Genomic DNA, 20,176 nt, shown 5'->3' with positions numbered 1-20,176 from the left:
GGAATGCTATAAATGATGGAATATTCTGTGTTCTGTACATTTCCCCAATCCATTTATGATAAAAAAAAACAGCTTCACAAACCCACGCAGAACTGCTTCATCGGACGGTTTATAGGAGGTATTTTGGAAAAACTGTGGCTGTCCTTCAGTCCTAATAAAGGGATATCCCAGGTTGAAGGACACACACTATTCTGAGAAACGTTACACACGCAAATCCACACGACTGTAAATCTACTGTCAAACCTGGTCACGCACATTCATCATGAGTTTCCCTATTTCTTTTAAGCACTATCTATAGTTAAAAAGACTTCTTGTCAGTCGTTTACAGAAATGTACAGAACCACAGGGTTTTCCATTCGCAGCAAAGATCACGCCACCACTGAGGAATCTGCTTAAGAAGTTCCACTCCAGACCAATTTCCTCTCCCCTTCATTTCCCAGCCCCCAAACACCTCAAACAGTCCCACCTTTCGGGAGGGGGAAATGGCCCTGGTTCTTTTCCGTTGTCCCTTCTGAATGCTGACAGCTTTGAACAAATCCCTTCAACGCCTTCAGGGAAGTAGCCCTGGATCTTGCAAACCGGTTTCCTGGACCCGTCCAGGACAGGTTAAGAAATGAGCTCAGAGAGTGGTGCAAAACGATGTGCTGTGGGCCCCCTGGGAACCATAAAGCAAAATGCCTTCCGTTAGATCTAATCATTCAACATTAGTTACCTGGTCTCCATATACCCAGGGACACCCCACCCATGGTCTCCATACACTCAGCAACCACCCCACCCATGGTCTCCATACACTCAGCAACCACCCCTCCCCCGGTCTCCATACACCCAGTGACCACCCCTCCCCCGGTCTCCATACACTCAGCAACCACCCCACCCATGGTCTCCATACACCCAGGGACCACCCCTCCCCCAGTCTCCATACACCCAGTGTCCACCCCTCCCCCAGTCTCCATACACCCAGTGTCCACCCCTCCCCCAGTCTCCATACACCCAGGGACCACCCCTCCCCCGGTCTCCATACACCCAGTGACCACCCCTCCCCCAGTCTCCATACACCCAGGGACCACCCCTCCCCCAGTCTCCATACACCCAGGGACCACTCCTCCCCCAGTCTCCATACACCCAGGGACCACCCCTCCCCCAGTCACCATACACCCAGGGACCACCCCTCCCCCGGTCTCCATACACACAGAGACCACCCCTCCCCCGGTCTCCATACACGCAGGGACCACCCCTCCCCCAGTCTCCATACACCCAGTGGCCACCCCTCCCCCAGTCTCCATACACCCAGTGACCACCCCTCCCCCAGTCTCCATACACCCAGTGACCACCCCTCCCCCAGTCTCCATACACCCAGCGACCACCCCTCCCCCAGTCTCCATACACCCAGTGACCACCCCTCCCCCAGTCTCCATACACCCAGTGATCACCCCTCCCCCGGTCTCCATACACCCAGTGACGACCCCTCCCCCAGTCTCCACACACCCAGTGACCACCCCTCCCCCAGTCTCCATACACCCAGTGACCACCCCTCCCCCAGTCTCCATACACCCAGGGATCACCCCTCCCCCAGTCTCCATACACCCAGTGACCACCCCTCCCCCAGTCTCCATACACCCAGTGACCACCCCTCCCCCAGTCTCCATACACCCAGTGACCACCCCTCCCCCGGTCTCCATACACCCAGGGACCACCCCTCCCCCGGTCTCCATACACCCAGTGACCACCCCTCCCCCGGTCTCCATACACCCAGTGACCACCCCTCCCCCAGTCTCCATACACCCAGTGACCACCCCTCCCCCAGTCTCCATACACCCAGTGACCACCCCTCCCCCAGTCTCCATACACCCAGTGACCACCCCTCCCCCCAGTCTTCATACACCCAGTGACCACCCCTCCCCCAGTCTCCATACACCCAGAGACCACCCCTCCCCCAGTCTCCATACACCCAGTGACCACCCCTCCCCCAGTCTCCATACACCCAGTGACCACCCCTCCCCCAGTCTCCATACACCCAGTGACCACCCCTCCCCCAGTCTCCATACACCCAGGGACCACCCCTCCCCCGGTCTCCATACACCCAGTGACCACCCCTCCCCCAGTCTCCATACACCCAGTGACGACCCCTCCCCCAGCCTCCATACACCCAGTGACCACCCCTCCCCCAGTCTCCATACACCCAGTGACCACCCCTCCCCCAGTCTCCATACACCCAGTGACCACCCCTCCCCCGGTCTCCATACACCCAGTGACCACCCCTCCCCCAGTCTCCATACACCCAGGGACCACCCCTCCCCCGGTCTCCATACACCCAGTGACCACCCCTCCCCCAGTCTCCATACACCCAGTGACGACCCCTCCCCCAGTCTCCATACACCCAGTGACCACCCCTCCCCCAGTCTCCATACACCCAGTGACCACCCCTCCCCCAGTCTCCATACACCCAGGGACCACCCCTCCCCCAGTCTCCATACACCCAGTGACCACCCCTCCCCCAGTCTCCATACACACAGAGACCACCCCTCCCCCAGTCTCCATACACCCAGTGACCACCCCTCCCCCGGTCTCCATACACCCAGTGACCACCCCTCCCCCAGTCTCCATACACCCAGTGACCACCCCTCCCCCGGTCTCCATACACCCAGGGACCACCCCTCCCCCAGTCTCCATACATCCAGTGACCACCCCTCCCCCAGTCTCCATACACCCAGGGATCACCCCTCCCCCGGTCTCCATACACCCAGTGACCACCCCTCCCCCAGTCTCCATACACCCAGGGACCACCCCTCCCCCGCTCTCCATACACCCAGTGACCACCCCTCCCCCAGTCTCCATACACCCAGTGACGACCCCTCCCCCAGTCTCCATACACCCAGTGACCACCCCTCCCCCAGTCTCCATACACCCAGTGACCACCCCTCCCCCAGTCACCATACACCCAGTGACCACCCCTCCCCCAGTCTCCATACACCCAGTGACCACCCCTCCCCCAGTCTCCATACACCCAGGGACCACCCCTCCCCCGGTCTCCATACACCCAGTGACGACCCCTCCCCCAGTCTCCATACACCCAGTGACCACCCCTCCCCCAGTCACCATACACCCAGTGACCACCCCTCCCCCAGTCTCCATACACCCAGTGACCACCCCTCCCCCGGTCTCCATACACCCAGGGATCACCCCTCCCCCAGTCACCATACACCCAGTGACCACCCCTCCCCCGGTCTCCATACACCCAGTGACCACCCCTCCCCCAGTCTCCATACACCCAGGGACCACCCCTCCCCCGCTCTCCATACACCCAGTGACCACCCCTCCCCCAGTCTCCATACACCCAGTGACGACCACTCCCCCAGTCTCCATACACCCAGTGACCACCCCTCCCCCAGTCTCCATACACCCAGTGACCACCCCTCCCCCAGTCTCCACACACCCAGTGATCACCCCTCCCCCAGTCTCCATACACCCAGTGACCACCCCTCCCCCAGTCTCCATACACCCAGTGACCACCCCTCCCCCAGTCTCCATACACCCAGTGACCACCCCTCCCCCAGTCTCCATACACCCAGTGACCACCCCTCCCCCAGTCTCCATACACCCAGTGACCACCCCTCCCCCAGTCTCCATACACCCAGTGACCACCCCTCCCCCAGTCTCCATACACCCAGAGACCACCCCTCCCCCGGTCTCCATACACCCAGGGACCACCCCTCCCCCAGTCTCCATACACCCAGGGACCACCCCTCCCCCAGTCTCCATACACCCAGTGACCACCCCTCCCCCAGTCTCCATACACCCAGGGACCACCCCTCCCCCAGTCTCCACACACCCAGGGATCACCCCTCCCCCGGTCTCCATGCACCCAGTGACCACCCCTCCCCCAGTCTCCATACACCCAGTGACCACCCCTCCCCCAGTCTCCATACACCCAGTGATCACCCCTCCCCCAGTCTCCATACACCCAGTGACCACCCCTCCCCCAGTCTCCATACACCCAGTGACCACCCCTCCCCCAGTCTCCATACACCCAGTGACCACCCCTCCGCCAGTCTCCATACACACAGAGACCACCCCTCCCCCCAGTCTCCATACACCCAGTGACCACCCCTCCCCCCAGTCTCCATACACCCAGTGACCACCCCTCCCCCAGTCTCCATACACACAGAGACCACCCCTCCCCCAGTCTCCATACACACAGAGACCACCCCTCCCCCCAGTCTCCATACACCCAGTGACCACCCCTCCCCCAGTCTCCATACACCCAGTGACCACCCCTCCCCCCAGTCTCCATACACCCAGTGACGACCCCTCCCCCAGTCTCCATACACCCAGTGACCACCCCTCCCCCAGTCTCCATACACACAGAGACCACCCCTCCCCCCAGTCTCCATACACCCAGTGACCACCCCTCCCCCAGTCTCCATACACCCAGTGACCACCCCTCCCCCAGTCTCCATACACCCAGTGACCACCCCTCCCCCAGTCTCCATACACCCAGTGACCACCCCTCCCCCAGTCTCCATACACCCAGTGACCACCCCTCCCCCAGTCTCCATACACCCAGGGACCACCCCTCCCCCGGTCTCCATACACCCAGTGACCACCCCTCCCCCAGTCTCCATACACCCAGTGACCACCCCTCCCCCCAGTCTCCATACACCCAGTGACCACCCCTCCCCCGGTCTCCATACACCCAGTGACCACCCCTCCCCCGGTCTCCATACACCCAGTGACCACCCCTCCCCCAGTCTCCATACACCCAGTGACCACCCCTCCCCCGCTCTCCATACACCCAGGGACCACCCCTCCCCCAGTCTCCATACACCCAGTGACCACCCCTCCCCCAGTCTCCATACACCCAGTGACCACCCCTCCCCCAGTCTCCATACACCCAGTGACAACCCCTCCCCCAGTCTCCATACACCCAGTGACCACCCCTCCCCCAGTCTCCATACACCCAGTGACCACCCCTCCCCCAGTCTCCATACACCCAGTGACCACCCCTCCCCCAGTCTCCATACACCCAGTGACCACCCCTCCCCCAGTCTCCATACACCCAGTGACCACCCCTCCCCCAGTCTCCATACACCCAGTGACCACCCCTCCCCCAGTCTCCATACACCCAGTGACCACCCCTCCCCCAGTCTCCATACACCCAGTGACCACCCCTCCCCCAGTCTCCATACACCCAGTGACCACCCCACCCCCAGTCTCCATACACCCAGTGACCACCCCTCCCCCAGTCTCCATACACCCAGAGACCACCCCTCCCCCGGTCTCCATACACCCAGTGACCACCCCACCCCCAGTCTCCATACACCCAGTGACCACCCCCTCCCCCGGTCTCCATACACCCAGGGACCACCCCTCCCCCGGTCTCCATACACCCAGTGACCACCCCTCCCCCAGTCTCCACACACCCAGTGACCACCCCTCCCCCGGTCTCCATACACCCAGTGACCACCCCTCCCCCAGTCTCCATACACCCAGTGACCACCCCTCCCCCAGTCTCCATACACCCAGTGACCACCCCTCCCCCCGGTCTCCATACACCCAGTGATCACCCCTCCCCCGCTCTCCATACACCCAGTGACCACCCCTCCCCCAGTCTCCATACACCCAGTGACCACCCCTCCCCCCGGTCTCCATACACCCAGTGATCACCCCTCCCCCGCTCTCCATACACCCAGTGACCACCCCTCCCCCAGTCTCCATACACCCAGTGACCACCCCTCCCCCAGTCTCCATACACCCAGTGACCACCCCTCCCCCAGTCTCCATACACCCAGTGACCACCCCTCCCCCAGTCTCCATACACCCAGTGACCACCCCTCCCCCGAGTCTCCATACACCCAGTGACGACCCCTCCCCCAGTCTCCATACACCCAGTGACCACCCCTCCCCCAGTCTCCATACACCCAGTGACGACCCCTCCCCCAGTCTCCATACACCCAGTGACCACCCCTCCCCCAGTCTCCATACACCCAGTGACCACCCCTCCCCCAGTCTCCATACACCCAGTGACCACCCCTCCCCCAGTCTCCATACACCCAGTGACCACCCCTCCCCCAGTCTCCATACACCCAGTGACCACCCCTCCCCCAGTCTCCACACACCCAGTGACCACCCCTCCCCCAGTCTCCATACACCCAGTGACCACCCCTCCCCCAGTCTCCATACACCCAGTGACCACCCCTCCCCCAGTCTCCATACACCCAGTGACCACCCCTCCCCCAGTCTCCATACACCCAGTGACCACCCCTCCCCCGGTCTCCATACACCCAGTGACCACCCCTCCCCCAGTCTCCATACACCCAGTGACCACCCCTCCCCCAGTCTCCATACACCCAGTGGCCACCCCTCCCCGGTCTCCATACACCCAGTGACCACCCCTCCCCCAGTCTCCATACACCCAGGGACCACCCCTCCCCCGGTCTCCATGCACCCAGTGACCACCCCTCCCCCAGTCTCCATACACCCAGTGACCACCCCTCCCCCAGTCTCCATACACCCAGTGACGACCCCTCCCCCAGTCTCCATACACCCAGTGACGACCCCTCCCCCAGTCTCCATACACCCAGTGACCACCCCTCCCCCAGTCTCCATACACCCAGTGACGACCCCTCCCCCAGTCTCCATACACCCAGTGACGACCCCTCCCCCAGTCTCCATACACCCAGTGACCACCCCTCCCCCAGTCTCCATACACCCAGTGACCACCCCTCCCCCAGTCTCCATACACCCAGTGACCACCCCTCCCCCAGTCTCCATACACCCAGTGACCACCCCTCCCCCAGTCTCCATACACCCAGTGACCACCCCTCCCCCCGGTCTCCATACACCCAGTGACCACCCCTCCCCCAGTCTCCATACACCCAGTGATCACCCCTCCCCCAGTCTCCATACACCCAGTGACCACCCCTCCCCCAGTCTCCATACACCCAGTGACCACCCCTCCCCCAGTCTCCATACACCCAGTGACCACACCTCCCCCAGTCTCCATACACCCAGGGACCACCCCTCCCCCGGTCTCCATACACCCAGTGACCACCCCTCCCCCAGTCTCCATACACCCAGAGACCACCCCTCCCCCGGTCTTCATACACCCAGTGACCACCCCTCCCCCAGTCTCCATACACCCAGTGACCACCCCTCCCCCAGTCTCCATACACCCAGTGACGACCCCTCCCCCAGTCTCCATACACCCAGTGACCACCCCTCCCCCAGTCTCCATACACCCAGTGACCACCCCTCCCCCGGTCTTCATACACCCAGTGACCACCCCTCCCCCAGTCTCCATACACCCAGAGACCACCCCTCCCCCGGTCTTCATACACCCAGTGACCACCCCTCCCCCAGTCTCCATACACCCAGTGACCACCCCTCCCCCGGTCTTCATACACCCAGTGACCACCCCTCCCCCAGTCTCCATACACCCAGGGACCACCCCTCCCCCGGTCTCCATACACCCAGGGACCACCCCTCCCCCCGGTCTCCATATACCCAGGGACCACCCCTCCCCCGGTCTTCATAAACCCAGTGACCACCCCTCCCCCGGTCTTCATACACCCAGGGATCCCCTCCCCTGGTCTTCATACACCGAGGGATTTTCCCCTCCCCTGTAGCAAGGGTCCGATCACTTCTTGCAGTGTTACATTCGTAAGGCAGGGGAAAGTCATGAGGTTAAAAGAGCAACAGTTGCAAGTTACTTGGAGTAATGCAACAGCTGGGAGGCTCAATCTTCCTTTCCTGCAAAAAAACCCTTTATATAAACGGTTCTAAGTCCAAATGAAACAGTCCACGCTAAAAAGAACACAGCCCCCCGGGGTCCCACAGACAAATATCCGTCCCCGATGCACACTCAGTCTGGCCCGGTAGTCGAGACGGACGCGTGAATCAGTTCGCCTACGGCTCTTGCCTCGTCCTGAGGTGGCGACTCTTCCCCATTCTGTCCCTTGGAGGTGGTCTCCGGTGAGATACTGTGAGGCCCCTCCAGCAGCGTGCAGCCCGGGTGGTTCTTTTTGAAGTGCTGGTTTAAAATGGCCTGGAACGGGAAGCTCTTCCCGCACACGTGGCAGTGAAAGGGCTTGTTCCCGGTGTGCTTGCGGATGTGATACTCCAGCTGGTCCTTACGGGTGTACTTTTTCCCGCAGATCCGGCACACAAAAGGCGTTATCCCCATGTGCAGCCGCATGTGGCGGTCCAGGCTCCCCTTCTGGTTAAAGGACTTGCCACAGTACAGGCACGTCAGCCGAGGGTTGTAGCGGTACCAGCGCTCGGCCACCTCTTGGTCCCGGAGGTACTCTTCATAGCCACTGACGCCGAATAGGGGGGCCTCGTCAGTCTGAAAGGGAACACAACGTTAAATCAGAAGCTGCCAGTAACGGGGTAGCAAGTGTAAGAAAAGGGTTGAACAGACTGTCCTGAAGTCTGCTAGTGTTACAGTGCTATTGTCTTCTTTCTTTCTTTATAACCTTTAGCTTTTGCCTTAAGTAATCAGTCTTTCAGTTCTATAGCGCGTTTCACAACCACCGGACGTCCCAAAGCGTGTCACAGCCAATGAAGTACTATTTTGTGAAGTGTGGTCAGTGTTGTAATGTAGGAACCGCGGCAGCCAATTTGTGCTCAGCAAGCTCCCACAAACAGCAATGTGATAATGACCAGATAATCTGTATTAGTGATGTTGGTTGAGGGATAAATATTGGTCAGGAAACCAGGGAGAACTCCCCTGCTCTTCTTCAAAATGATGCCGTGGGATCTTTTACATCCACCCGAGAGGACAGACAGGGCCTCAGTTTAACGTCTCATCTGAAAGACGGCAACTCCGACAGTGCAGCGCTCCCTTAGTACTGCACTGGTGTGTTAGCCTAGATTTTTGTGCTCCAGTCTCTGGAGTCGGACTATGAACCCACAACTTTCTGACTCGGGGCAAGAGTGCTACCCACTGAGCCACAGTGGACATGGAAGACTGTGGGCTTAATTCCCACTCCAGAGACTTCCGCTCATAACCTAGGCAGACACTTCTGTGCAGTACTGAAGGAGTGCAGCGTTGTTAGAGGTGCCGTTTTACAGATGAGATATTAAACCGAGTGTGCATTCTCAAGGTGCACGTAAAATAACCCACTAATCGAAGAAGAACATTCATCTCTCAACCGACACCACCAGAACAAAACCAGGTTAACTGGTCACTTATCCCATTTCCTGTTGGTGGGACCTTGCTCTGCATAAATTGGCTGCCCAATCTGCCTAAGAAACAATAGTGACCGCACTTATGAACATATGAAAAAAGACAGTAAAAGATCAACTGGTCCATTCAGCCTGTCCCATCCAATCATGGTACAGCCTACATGTACCATCTACCTCCCTCCCCTCACAGTATCTCCTGGGAGAGGCAGTTAAACAAAGGAGAGAGAGATTCTGGAAAACACTTCTCAACTCTGAAGGCAATCAAGCAAACTCCAGGTGACTGCAGTAGCCGGTACACTCGTCGTTGCTTCTACTTTCTATAACTCGAGATGTCCTCCACGCACAGGAACTTGCCCAGTTCCTTTCTGAAAGGCCTGTTGCGAATCCAAGCCTACTGTACATTCTGGAAATCTATTCCAGAGGTCAATGACTCTCTGAGAAAAGTAGTACCTCCTGGTGACTAACCTAACTCTACATTCTCTTATTTTATACTAATGCCCCCCTCGTCCTCCTCAAATAACCTATCCACCCAAACAGAATCCATTCTCTCCCATCATTTTAAAGACCTCAATCGCACCCCCTCAAGGTCTACGTTTCTCCAGTGCAAACAGCCCCAGTTCCCCGAGCCTGTGCTGATGACAAAAAGCCCAGAAACTTAGTATCATGCAGGTGAGCCTTCCCCTGGGCCTCGTTAACCAAAACTTGGCACAGTATCCCAGTTGCGGCTGTACCAAGATCGTGTATAAAGTAAGCACTGTATTGCTGGCTTTCCATTTAACTGTCCGAGCTATACACTCTATTTGTCTTCTTATACCCTTGTGACAGGGCTCACTTCCAAATGGTTATGAAGCATTTTGGGATGCCCTGAGGTCATGAAATATATATCAATGCAAATCATTTCAAAATGTATTATAAATAAAAAGAAAGGCTTGCACTTATGTAGCACCTTTCACAACCGCAGGACGTCCCAAAGCGTGTCACAGCCAATAGAGTACTTTTTGAAGCGTAATCACTGTTTTAATGTAGGAAACACATCAGCAGGTTTGTGCACAGCAAGGTCCCACAAACAGCAATGTGATAATGACCAGATAAACTGTTTTGGTGCAGAGTGTCTATTGACACCACTGTGTCAGCCAATGAGTTACACTGTGTTAGTCAATGAGTTACACTGCGTCAGCCAATGAGTTACACTGTGTTAGTCAATGAGTTACACTGCGTCAGCCAATGAGTTACACTGTGTTAGTCAATGAGTTACACTGTGTTCGTCAATGAGATACACTGCGTTAGTCAATGAGTTACACTGTGTCAGCCAATGAGTTACACTGTATCAGTCAATGAGTTACACTGTGTTAGTCAATGAGTTACACTGTGTTAGTCAATGAGTTACACTGTATCAGCCAATGAGTTACACTGTATCAGTCAATGAGTTACACTGTATCAGTCAATGAGTTACACTGTGTTAGTCAATGAGTTACACTGTGTTAGTCAATGAGTTACACTGTATCAGTCAATGAGTTACAATGTATCAGCCAATGAGTTACAGTGTTAGTCAATGAGTTACACTGTGTTAGTCAATGAGATACACTGTATCAGTCAATGAGTTACACTGTGTTAGTCAATGAGTTACACTGTATCAGTCAATGAGTTACAATGTATCAGTCAATGAGTTACACTGTATCAGTCAATGAGTTACACTGTGTTAGTCAATGAGTTACACTGTATCAGTCAATGAGTTACACTGTATCAGTCAATGAGTTACAATGTATCAGCCAATGAGTTACAGTGTTAGTCAATGAGTTACACTGTGTTAGTCAATGAGATACACTGTATCAGTCAATGAGTTACACTGTGTTAGTCAATGAGTTACACTGTATCAGTCAATGAGTTACACTGTGTTAGTCAATGAGTTACACTGTATCAGTCAATGAGTTACAATGTATCAGCCAATGAGTTACAGTGTTAGTCAATGAGTTACACTGTGTTAGTCAATAAGATACACTGTATCAGTCAATGAGTTACACTGTGTTAGTCAATGAGTTACACTGTATCAGTCAATGAGTTACACTGTATCAGTCAATGAGTTACACTGTTAGTCAATGAGTTACACTGTATTAGTCAATGAATTACACTGTTAGTCAATGAGTTACACTGCGTTAGTCAATGAGTTACACTGCGTCAGCCAATGAGTTACACTGTATCAGCCAATGAGTTACACTGTATCAGTCAATGAGTTACACTGTGTTAGTCAATGAGTTACACTGTATCAGTCAATGAGTTACACTGTATCAGTCAATGAGTTACACTGTGTTAGTCAATGAGTTACACTGTGTTAGTCAATGAGTTACACTGTATCAGCCAATGAGTTACACTGTGTTAGTCAATGAGTTACACTGTGTTAGTCAATGAGTTACACTGCGTTAGTCAATGAGTTACACTGCGTCAGCCAATGAGTTACACTGTATCAGTCAATGAGTTACACTGTGTTAGTCAATGAGTTACACTGTATCAGTCAATGAGTTACACTGTATCAGTCAATGAGTTACACTGTGTTAGTCAATGAGTTACACTGTGTTAGTCAATGAGTTACACTGTATCAGCCAATGAGTTACACTGTGTTAGTCAATGAGTTACACTGTATCAGTCAATGAGTTACACTGTATCAGTCAATGAGATACACTGTGTTAGTCAATGAGTTACACTGTATCAGTCAATGAGTTATACTGTATCAGTCAATGAGTTACACTGTGTTAGTCAATGAGTTACACTGTGTCAGCCAATGAGTTACACTGTATCAGTCAATGAGTTACACTGTGTCAGCCAATGAGTTACACTGTGTTAGTCAATGAGTTACACTGTGTTAGTCAATGAGTTACACTGTATCAGTCAATGAGTTACATTGTGTTAGTCAATGAGTTACACTGTGTTAGTCAATGAGTTACACTGTATCAGTCAATGAGTTACACTGTGTCAGCCAATGAGTTACACTGTATTAGTCAATGAGTTACACTGTGTTAGTCAATGAGTTACACTGTATCAGCCAATGAGTTACACTGTGTTAGCCAATGAGTTACACTGTATCAGCCAATGAGTTACACTGTATCAGCCAATGAGTTACACTGTATCAGCCAATGAGTTACACTGTATCAGTCAATGCGTTACACTGTATCAGTCAATGAGTTACACTGTATCAGCCAATGAGTTACACTGTATCAGCGAATGACTTACACTGTGTTAGTCAATGAGTTACACTGTGTCAGTCAATGAGTTACACTGTATCAGCCAATGAGTTACACTGTATCAGCCAATGAGTTACACTGTATCAGCCAATGAGTTACACTATCAGTCAATGAGTTACACTGTATCAGTGAATGAGTTACACTGTATCAGCCAATGAGTTACACTGTATCAGCCAATGAGTTACACTATCAGTCAATGAGTTACACTGTATCAGTGAATGAGTTACACTGTATCAGCCAATGAGTTACACTGTATCAGCCAATGAGTTACACTGTATCAGTCAATGAGTTACACTGTATCAGCCAATGAGTTACACTGTGTCAGTCAATGAGTTACACTGTGATAGTCAATGAGTTACACTATATCAGCCAATGAGTTACATTGTGTCAGCCAATGAGTTACACTGTGTTAGTCAATGAGTTACACTGCGTCAGCCAATGAGTTACACTGTGTCAGTCAATGAGTTACACTGTATCAGTCAATGAGTTACACTGTGTCAGTCAATGAGTTACACTGTATCAGCCAATGAGTTACACTGTGTTAGTCAATGAGTTACACTGTATCAGCCAATGAGTTACACTGTGTCTGTCAATGAGGTACACTGTATCAGTCAATGAGTTACACTGTGTTAGTCAATGAGTTACACTGTATCAGTCAATGAGTTACACTGTGTTAGTCAATGAGTTACACTGCGTCAGCCAATGAGTTACACTGTGTCAGTCAATGAGTTACACTGTATCAGTCAATGAGTTACACTGTGTCAGTCAATGAGTTACACTGTATCAGCCAATGAGTTACACTGTGTTAGTCAATGAGTTACACTGTATCAGCCAATGAGTTACACTGTGTCTGTCAATGAGGTACACTGTATCAGTCAATGAGTTACACTGTGTTAGTCAATGAGTTACACTGTATCAGTCAATGAGTTACACTGTGTTAGTCAATGAGTTACACTGTGTTAGTCAATGAGTTACACTGTATCAGTCAATGAGTTACAATGTATCAGCCAATGAGTTACAGTGTTAGTCAATGAGTTACACTGTGTTAGTCAATGAGATACACTGTATCAGTCAATGAGTTACACTGTGTTAGTCAATGAGTTACACTGTATCAGTCAATGAGTTACACTGTGTTAGTCAATGAGTTACACTGTATCAGTCAATGAGTTACAATGTATCAGCCAATGAGTTACAGTGTTAGTCAATGAGTTACACTGTGTTAGTCAATGAGATACACTGTATCAGTCAATGAGTTACACTGTGTTAGTCAATGAGTTACACTGTATCAGTCAATGAGTTACACTGTATCAGTCAATGAGTTACACTGTTAGTCAATGAGTTACACTGTATTAGTCAATGAATTACACTGTTAGTCAATGAGTTACACTGCGTTAGTCAATGAGTTACACTGCGTCAGCCAATGAGTTACACTGTATCAGCCAATGAGTTACACTGTATCAGTCAATGAGTTACACTGTGTTAGTCAATGAGTTACACTGTATCAGTCAATGAGTTACACTGTATCAGTCAATGAGTTACACTGTGTTAGTCAATGAGTTACACTGTGTTAGTCAATGAGTTACACTGTATCAGCCAATGAGTTACACTGTGTTAGTCAATGAGTTACACTGTGTTAGTCAATGAGTTACACTGCGTTAGTCAATGAGTTACACTGCGTCAGCCAATGAGTTACACTGTATCAGTCAATGAGTTACACTGTGTTAGTCAATGAGTTACACTGTATCAGTCAATGAGTTACACTGTATCAGTCAATGAGTTACACTGTGTTAGTCAATGAGTTACACTGTGTTAGTCAATGAGTTACACTGTATCAGCCAATGAGTTACACTGTGTTAGTCAATGAGTTACACTGTATCAGTCAATGAGTTACACTGTATCAGTCAATGAGATACACTGTGTTAGTCAATGAGTTACACTGTATCAGTCAATGAGTTATACTGTATCAGTCAATGAGTTACACTGTGTTAGTCAATGAGTTACACTGTGTCAGCCAATGAGTTACACTGTATCAGTCAATGAGTTACACTGTGTCAGCCAATGAGTTACACTGTGTTAGTCAATGAGTTACACTGTGTTAGTCAATGAGTTACACTGTATCAGTCAATGAGTTACATTGTGTTAGTCAATGAGTTACACTGTGTTAGTCAATGAGTTACACTGTATCAGTCAATGAGTTACACTGTGTCAGCCAATGAGTTACACTGTATTAGTCAATGAGTTACACTGTGTTAGTCAATGAGTTACACTGTATCAGCCAATGAGTTACACTGTGTTAGCCAATGAGTTACACTGTATCAGCCAATGAGTTACACTGTATCAGCCAATGAGTTACACTGTATCAGCCAATGAGTTACACTGTATCAGTCAATGCGTTACACTGTATCAGTCAATGAGTTACACTGTATCAGCCAATGAGTTACACTGTATCAGCGAATGACTTACACTGTGTTAGTCAATGAGTTACACTGTGTCAGTCAATGAGTTACACTGTATCAGCCAATGAGTTACACTGTATCAGCCAATGAGTTACACTGTATCAGCCAATGAGTTACACTATCAGTCAATGAGTTACACTGTATCAGTGAATGAGTTACACTGTATCAGCCAATGAGTTACACTGTATCAGCCAATGAGTTACACTATCAGTCAATGAGTTACACTGTATCAGTGAATGAGTTACACTGTATCAGCCAATGAGTTACACTGTATCAGCCAATGAGTTACACTGTATCAGTCAATGAGTTACACTGTATCAGCCAATGAGTTACACTGTGTCAGTCAATGAGTTACACTGTGATAGTCAATGAGTTACACTATATCAGCCAATGAGTTACATTGTGTCAGCCAATGAGTTACACTGTGTTAGTCAATGAGTTACACTGCGTCAGCCAATGAGTTACACTGTGTCAGTCAATGAGTTACACTGTATCAGTCAATGAGTTACACTGTGTCAGTCAATGAGTTACACTGTATCAGCCAATGAGTTACACTGTGTTAGTCAATGAGTTACACTGTATCAGCCAATGAGTTACACTGTGTCTGTCAATGAGGTACACTGTATCAGTCAATGAGTTACACTGTGTTAGTCAATGAGTTACACTGTATCAGTCAATGAGTTACACTGTGTTAGTCAATGAGTTACACTGTGTTAGTCAATGAGTTACACTGTATCAGTCAATGAGTTACACTGTGTCAGCCAATGAGTCACACTGTGTCAGCCAATGAGTTACACTGTGTTAGTCAATGAGTTACACTGCGTCAGCCAATGAGTTACACTGTGTTAGTCAATGAGTTACACTGTATCAGCCAATGAGTTACACTGTGTTATTCAATGAGTTACACTGTGTTCGTCAATGAGTTACACTGTATCAGCCAATGAGTTACACTGTGTTAGTCAATGAGTTACACTGCGTCAGCCAATGAGTTACACTGTGTTAGTCAATGAGTTACACTGTATCAGTCAATGAGTTACACTGTGTTAGTCAATGAGTTACACTGTATCAGCCAATGAGTTACACTGTGTTAGCCAATGAGTTACACTGTGTTAGTCAATGAGTTACACTGTGTTAGTCAATGAGTTACACTGTATCAGTCAATGAGTTACACTGTTAGTCAATGAGTTACACTGTGTCAGTCAATGAGTTACACTGTATCAGCCAATGAGTTACACTGTATCAGCCAATGAGTTACACTGTGTCAGCCAATGAGTTACACTGTATCAGTCAATGCGTTACACTTTATCAGTCAATGAGTTACACTGTATCAGTCAATGAGTTACACTGTCAGTCAATGAGTTACACTGTCAGTCAATGAGTTACACTGCATCAGTCAATGAGTTACACTGTATCAGTCAATGAGTTACACTGTATCAGTCAATGAGTTACACTGTATCAGTCAATGAGTTACACTGCATCAGTCAATGAGTTACATTGTGTCAGCCAATGAGTTACACTGTGTTAGTCAATGAGTTACACTGCGTCAGCCAATGAGTTACACTGCATCAGTCAATGAGTTACACTGTGTTAGTCAATGAGTTACACTGTATCAGTCAATGAGTTACACTGTATCAGTCAATGAGTTACACTGTATCAGTCAATGAGTTACACTGTGTTAGTCAATGAGTTACACTGTGTTAGTCAATGAGTTACACTGTATCAGTCAATGAGTTACACTGTATCAGCCAATGAGTTACACTGTGTCAGTCAATGAGTTACACTGTATCAGTCAATGAGTTACACTGTGTCAGTCAATGAGTTACACTGTATCAGCCAATGAGTTACACTGCGTCAGCCAATGAGTTACACTGCATCAGCCAATGAGTTACACTGCATCAGCCAATGAGTTACACTGTGTTAGTCAATGAGTTACACTGTATCAGTCAATGAGTTACACTGTGTTAGTCAATGAGTTACACTGTGTTAGTCAATGAGTTACACTGCATCAGCCAATGAGTTACACTGTGTTAGTCAATGAGTTACACTGCATCAGCCAATGAGTTACACTGTGTTAGTCAATGAGTTACACTGCGTCAGCCAATGAGTTGGAGGCGGGGTGGGATTTACTGCAGGACTCATAGCAGTCTATTTTAAAGCAAAAAGTCTATTTACTCAGCAAACAGTCTAATTAAACAGCGCACTACAGCAAACAGTCTACAGAGTCTATGTAAAAAGAATCTCTATGAACTACAGCAAACAGAACTGATGTATGTAGATGGTACACACTGCAGCCACGGTGCACCGGTGGTGGAGGGAGTGAATGTTTAAGTTGTTGGATGGGGTGCCAATCAAGCGGGCTGCTTTGTTCTGGATGGTGTTGAGCTTCTTGAGAGTTGTACTCATCCAGGGAAGCGGAGAGTATTCCATCACACTCCAGTCCTGACTTGGGCCTTGTAGATGGTGGAAAGGCTTTGGGGAGTCAGGAGGTGAGTCAGTCGTCGCAGAATACCCAGCTTCTGACCTGTTGTTGTAGCCACAGTATTTATGTGGCTAGTCCAGTTAAGTTTCTTGTCAATGATGACCGCCAGATTATTGATGGTGGGTATTCGGCGATGGTAATGCTGTTGAATGTCAAAGGGAGGTGGTTAGACTCTCTCTTGTTGGCGATAGTCATCGCCTGGCACTTGTGTGGCGCAAATGTTACTTGCCATTTATCAGCCCAAGCCTGAATGTGGACCAGGTCTGTCTGCATGCGGGCACGGACTGCTTCATTGTCTGAGGAGTTGTGAACAGAACTGAACACTGTGCAATCATCAGCGAAGATCCCCACTACTGACCTTATGATGGAGAGAAGGTCATTGATGAAGCAGCTGAAGATGGTTGGGCCTAGGACACTGCCCTGAGGAACTCCTGCAGCAATGTCCTGGGGCTGTGATGATTGGCCTCAAGCAACCACACCATCTTCCTTTGTGCTAGGTATGGCTCGAGCCAGTGGAGATTTTCCCTCTGATTCCCATTGACTTCAATTTTACTCGTGTTCCTTGATGTCAAGGGCAGTCACTCTCACCTCAACTTTGGAATTCAGCTCTTTTATCCATGTTTGGACCAAGGCTGTAATGAGGTCTGGAGCCGAGTGGTCCTGGCGGAACCCAAACTGAACATCGGTGAGCAAGTTTTTGGTGAGTAAGTGCCGCTTGACAGCACTGTCTCCAACACCTTCCATCACTTTGCTGATGATTGAGAGTAGACTGATGGGCCGGTAATTGGCCGTATTGGATTTGTCCTGCTTTTTGTGGACAGGACATACCTGGGCAGTTTTCCACATTGTCGGATAGATACCAGTGTTGTAGCTGTACTGGAACAGCTTGGCTAGAGGTGCGGCTAGTTCTGGAGCACAAGTCTTCAGCACGACAGCCGGGATGTTGTCGAGGCCCACAGCCTGTGCTGTATCCAGTGTGCTCAGCCGTTTCTTAATATCACATGGAGTGAGTCGAATTGGCTGATCACATGGAGTGAGTCGAATTGGCTGAAGACTGGCTTCTGTGATGGTGGGGACCTCAGGAGGAGGCCGAGATGGAGCATCCACCCAACACTTCTGGCTGAAGATGGTTGTAAACATGCTGGGCTCTGCCATCATTGAGGATGTCGATGTTCATGGAGCCTCCTCCTCCCGTTAGTTGTTTTACTGTCCATCACCATTCACGACTGGATGTGACAGGACTGCAGAGCTTTGATCAGATCTGTTGGTTGTGGGATCGCTTAACTCTGTCTATAGCATGCTGCTTCCGTTGTTTAGCATGCTTGTAGTCCTGTGTTGTAGCCTCATCAGGTTGGCACCTCACTTTTAGGTACACCTGGTGCTGCTCCTGGCATATTCTTCTACACTCCTCATTGAACCAGGGTTGGTCCTCTGGCTTGATGGTAATGGTAGAGTGAGGGATATGCCTTCTCAAGGACAATTAGGGATGGGCAATAAATGCTGGCCTTGCCAGCGATGCCCACATCCCATGAACGAATTAAAAAAAAGCCAGGCCATGAGGGTAGATTGTGGTGGAATACAATCCTGCTGCTGCTGATGGCCCACAGTGCCTCATGGATGCCCAGTTTTGAGCTGCTAGAATCTATCCCATTTAGCACCATGGTTGTGCCACACAACACGATGGAGAGTGTCCTCAGTGTGAAGATGGGAATTTCGTCTCCACAAGGACGGTCACTCCTACCAATATTGTCATGCATCTGCGACAGGTATATTGGTGAGGATGAGGTCAAGTAGGTTTTTCCCTTGTGTTGGTTCTCTCACCACCTGCCGCAAGCTATGTCCTTCAGTCAGTAATGGTGCTAACGAGCCACTCTTGGTGATGGACACTGAAGACGCCCCACCCAGAGTACATTCTGTGCTCTTGCTACCCTTCAGTGCTTCTTCCAAGTGGTGTTCAACACGGAGGAGTACTGATTCATCAGCTGTGGGAGGGCAGAAGGTGGTAATCAGCAGGAGGTTTCCTTGCCCATGTTTGACCTGATGCCCTGAGGACTCCCAGGCCAATCCCTCCTGACTGTATACCTCTGTGCCACCACCTCTGCCGGTGGTGATGGAGGAGTCTGTTACGTTGTCTGAAAGGTATGATTCTGTGAGTATGACTATGTCAGGCTGTTGCTTGACTAGTCTGTGGGACAGCTCTCCCAATTTTGGCACAAGTCCCCAGATGTTAGTGAGGAGGACTTTGCAGAGTCGATTGGGCATGCCAAATCCGAATTTGGTGCCTAGTTTTATTTTGGTTTTATTCTTATTATTGTTTTATGTAGCGGTTTGATACAACTAAGTGACTTGCTCGGCCATTTCAGAGTCAACCACATTGCTGTGGGTCTGGAGTCACATATAGGCCAGAGTTCCTTCCCTAAAGGAAGTTAGTGAACCAGTTGGGTTTTTACAATAATCCGGTAGTTTCATGGTCAACATTACTGATACTAGCTTTTTATTCCAGATTTATTTAATTAACTGAACTTAAATTCCCCAGCTGCTGTGAACTCATGTATCCAGGCCTCTGGATTACTAGTCCAGTAACATAACCACTATGCTACCGTACGCCAATTAATACAAATTAATCAATCCCAGTCACTTACAGCAGTGGGTCTGGAGTCACATACCAGGCGCGATTGATGGGGGAATTACGCAATCATCTCCATTCTGGCCGGGAATAGTGGTGTCACTATATGCAGTTGTTTTAGTAATGTTGGTTGAGGGATAAATATTAGGCAGGATACCGGGGACAATTTCCCTGCTCTTCTTCGAATAGTGCT

The 20,176-nt window shown here is 50.4% G+C and overlaps 1 protein-coding gene across 1 annotated transcript in view; it reads right to left on the bottom strand.

Annotated features, from left to right (window-relative positions):
* Positions 1–7,512: 7,512 nt before the first annotated feature.
* zbtb37 (zinc finger and BTB domain containing 37) overlaps positions 7,513–20,176 on the bottom strand; it is a 56,707-nt gene continuing 44,043 nt past the window's right edge. Inside the window, exon 5 of the mRNA XM_085982139.1 lies at positions 7,513–8,344. Within this exon, the coding sequence (XP_085838265.1) occupies positions 7,862–8,344 (483 nt within the window). The 3' untranslated portion in view covers positions 7,513–7,861. The remainder of the gene's footprint in view (positions 8,345–20,176) is intronic.

The sequence above is a fragment of the Somniosus microcephalus genome, chromosome 3 (genome assembly GCF_052327205.1).
Source record: "Somniosus microcephalus isolate GS21.2 chromosome 3, FLI_Smic_1.0, whole genome shotgun sequence".
Taxonomy (NCBI): Eukaryota; Metazoa; Chordata; class Chondrichthyes; order Squaliformes; family Somniosidae; genus Somniosus; species Somniosus microcephalus.
This window is presented reverse-complemented; position numbering and strand designations above follow the sequence as displayed.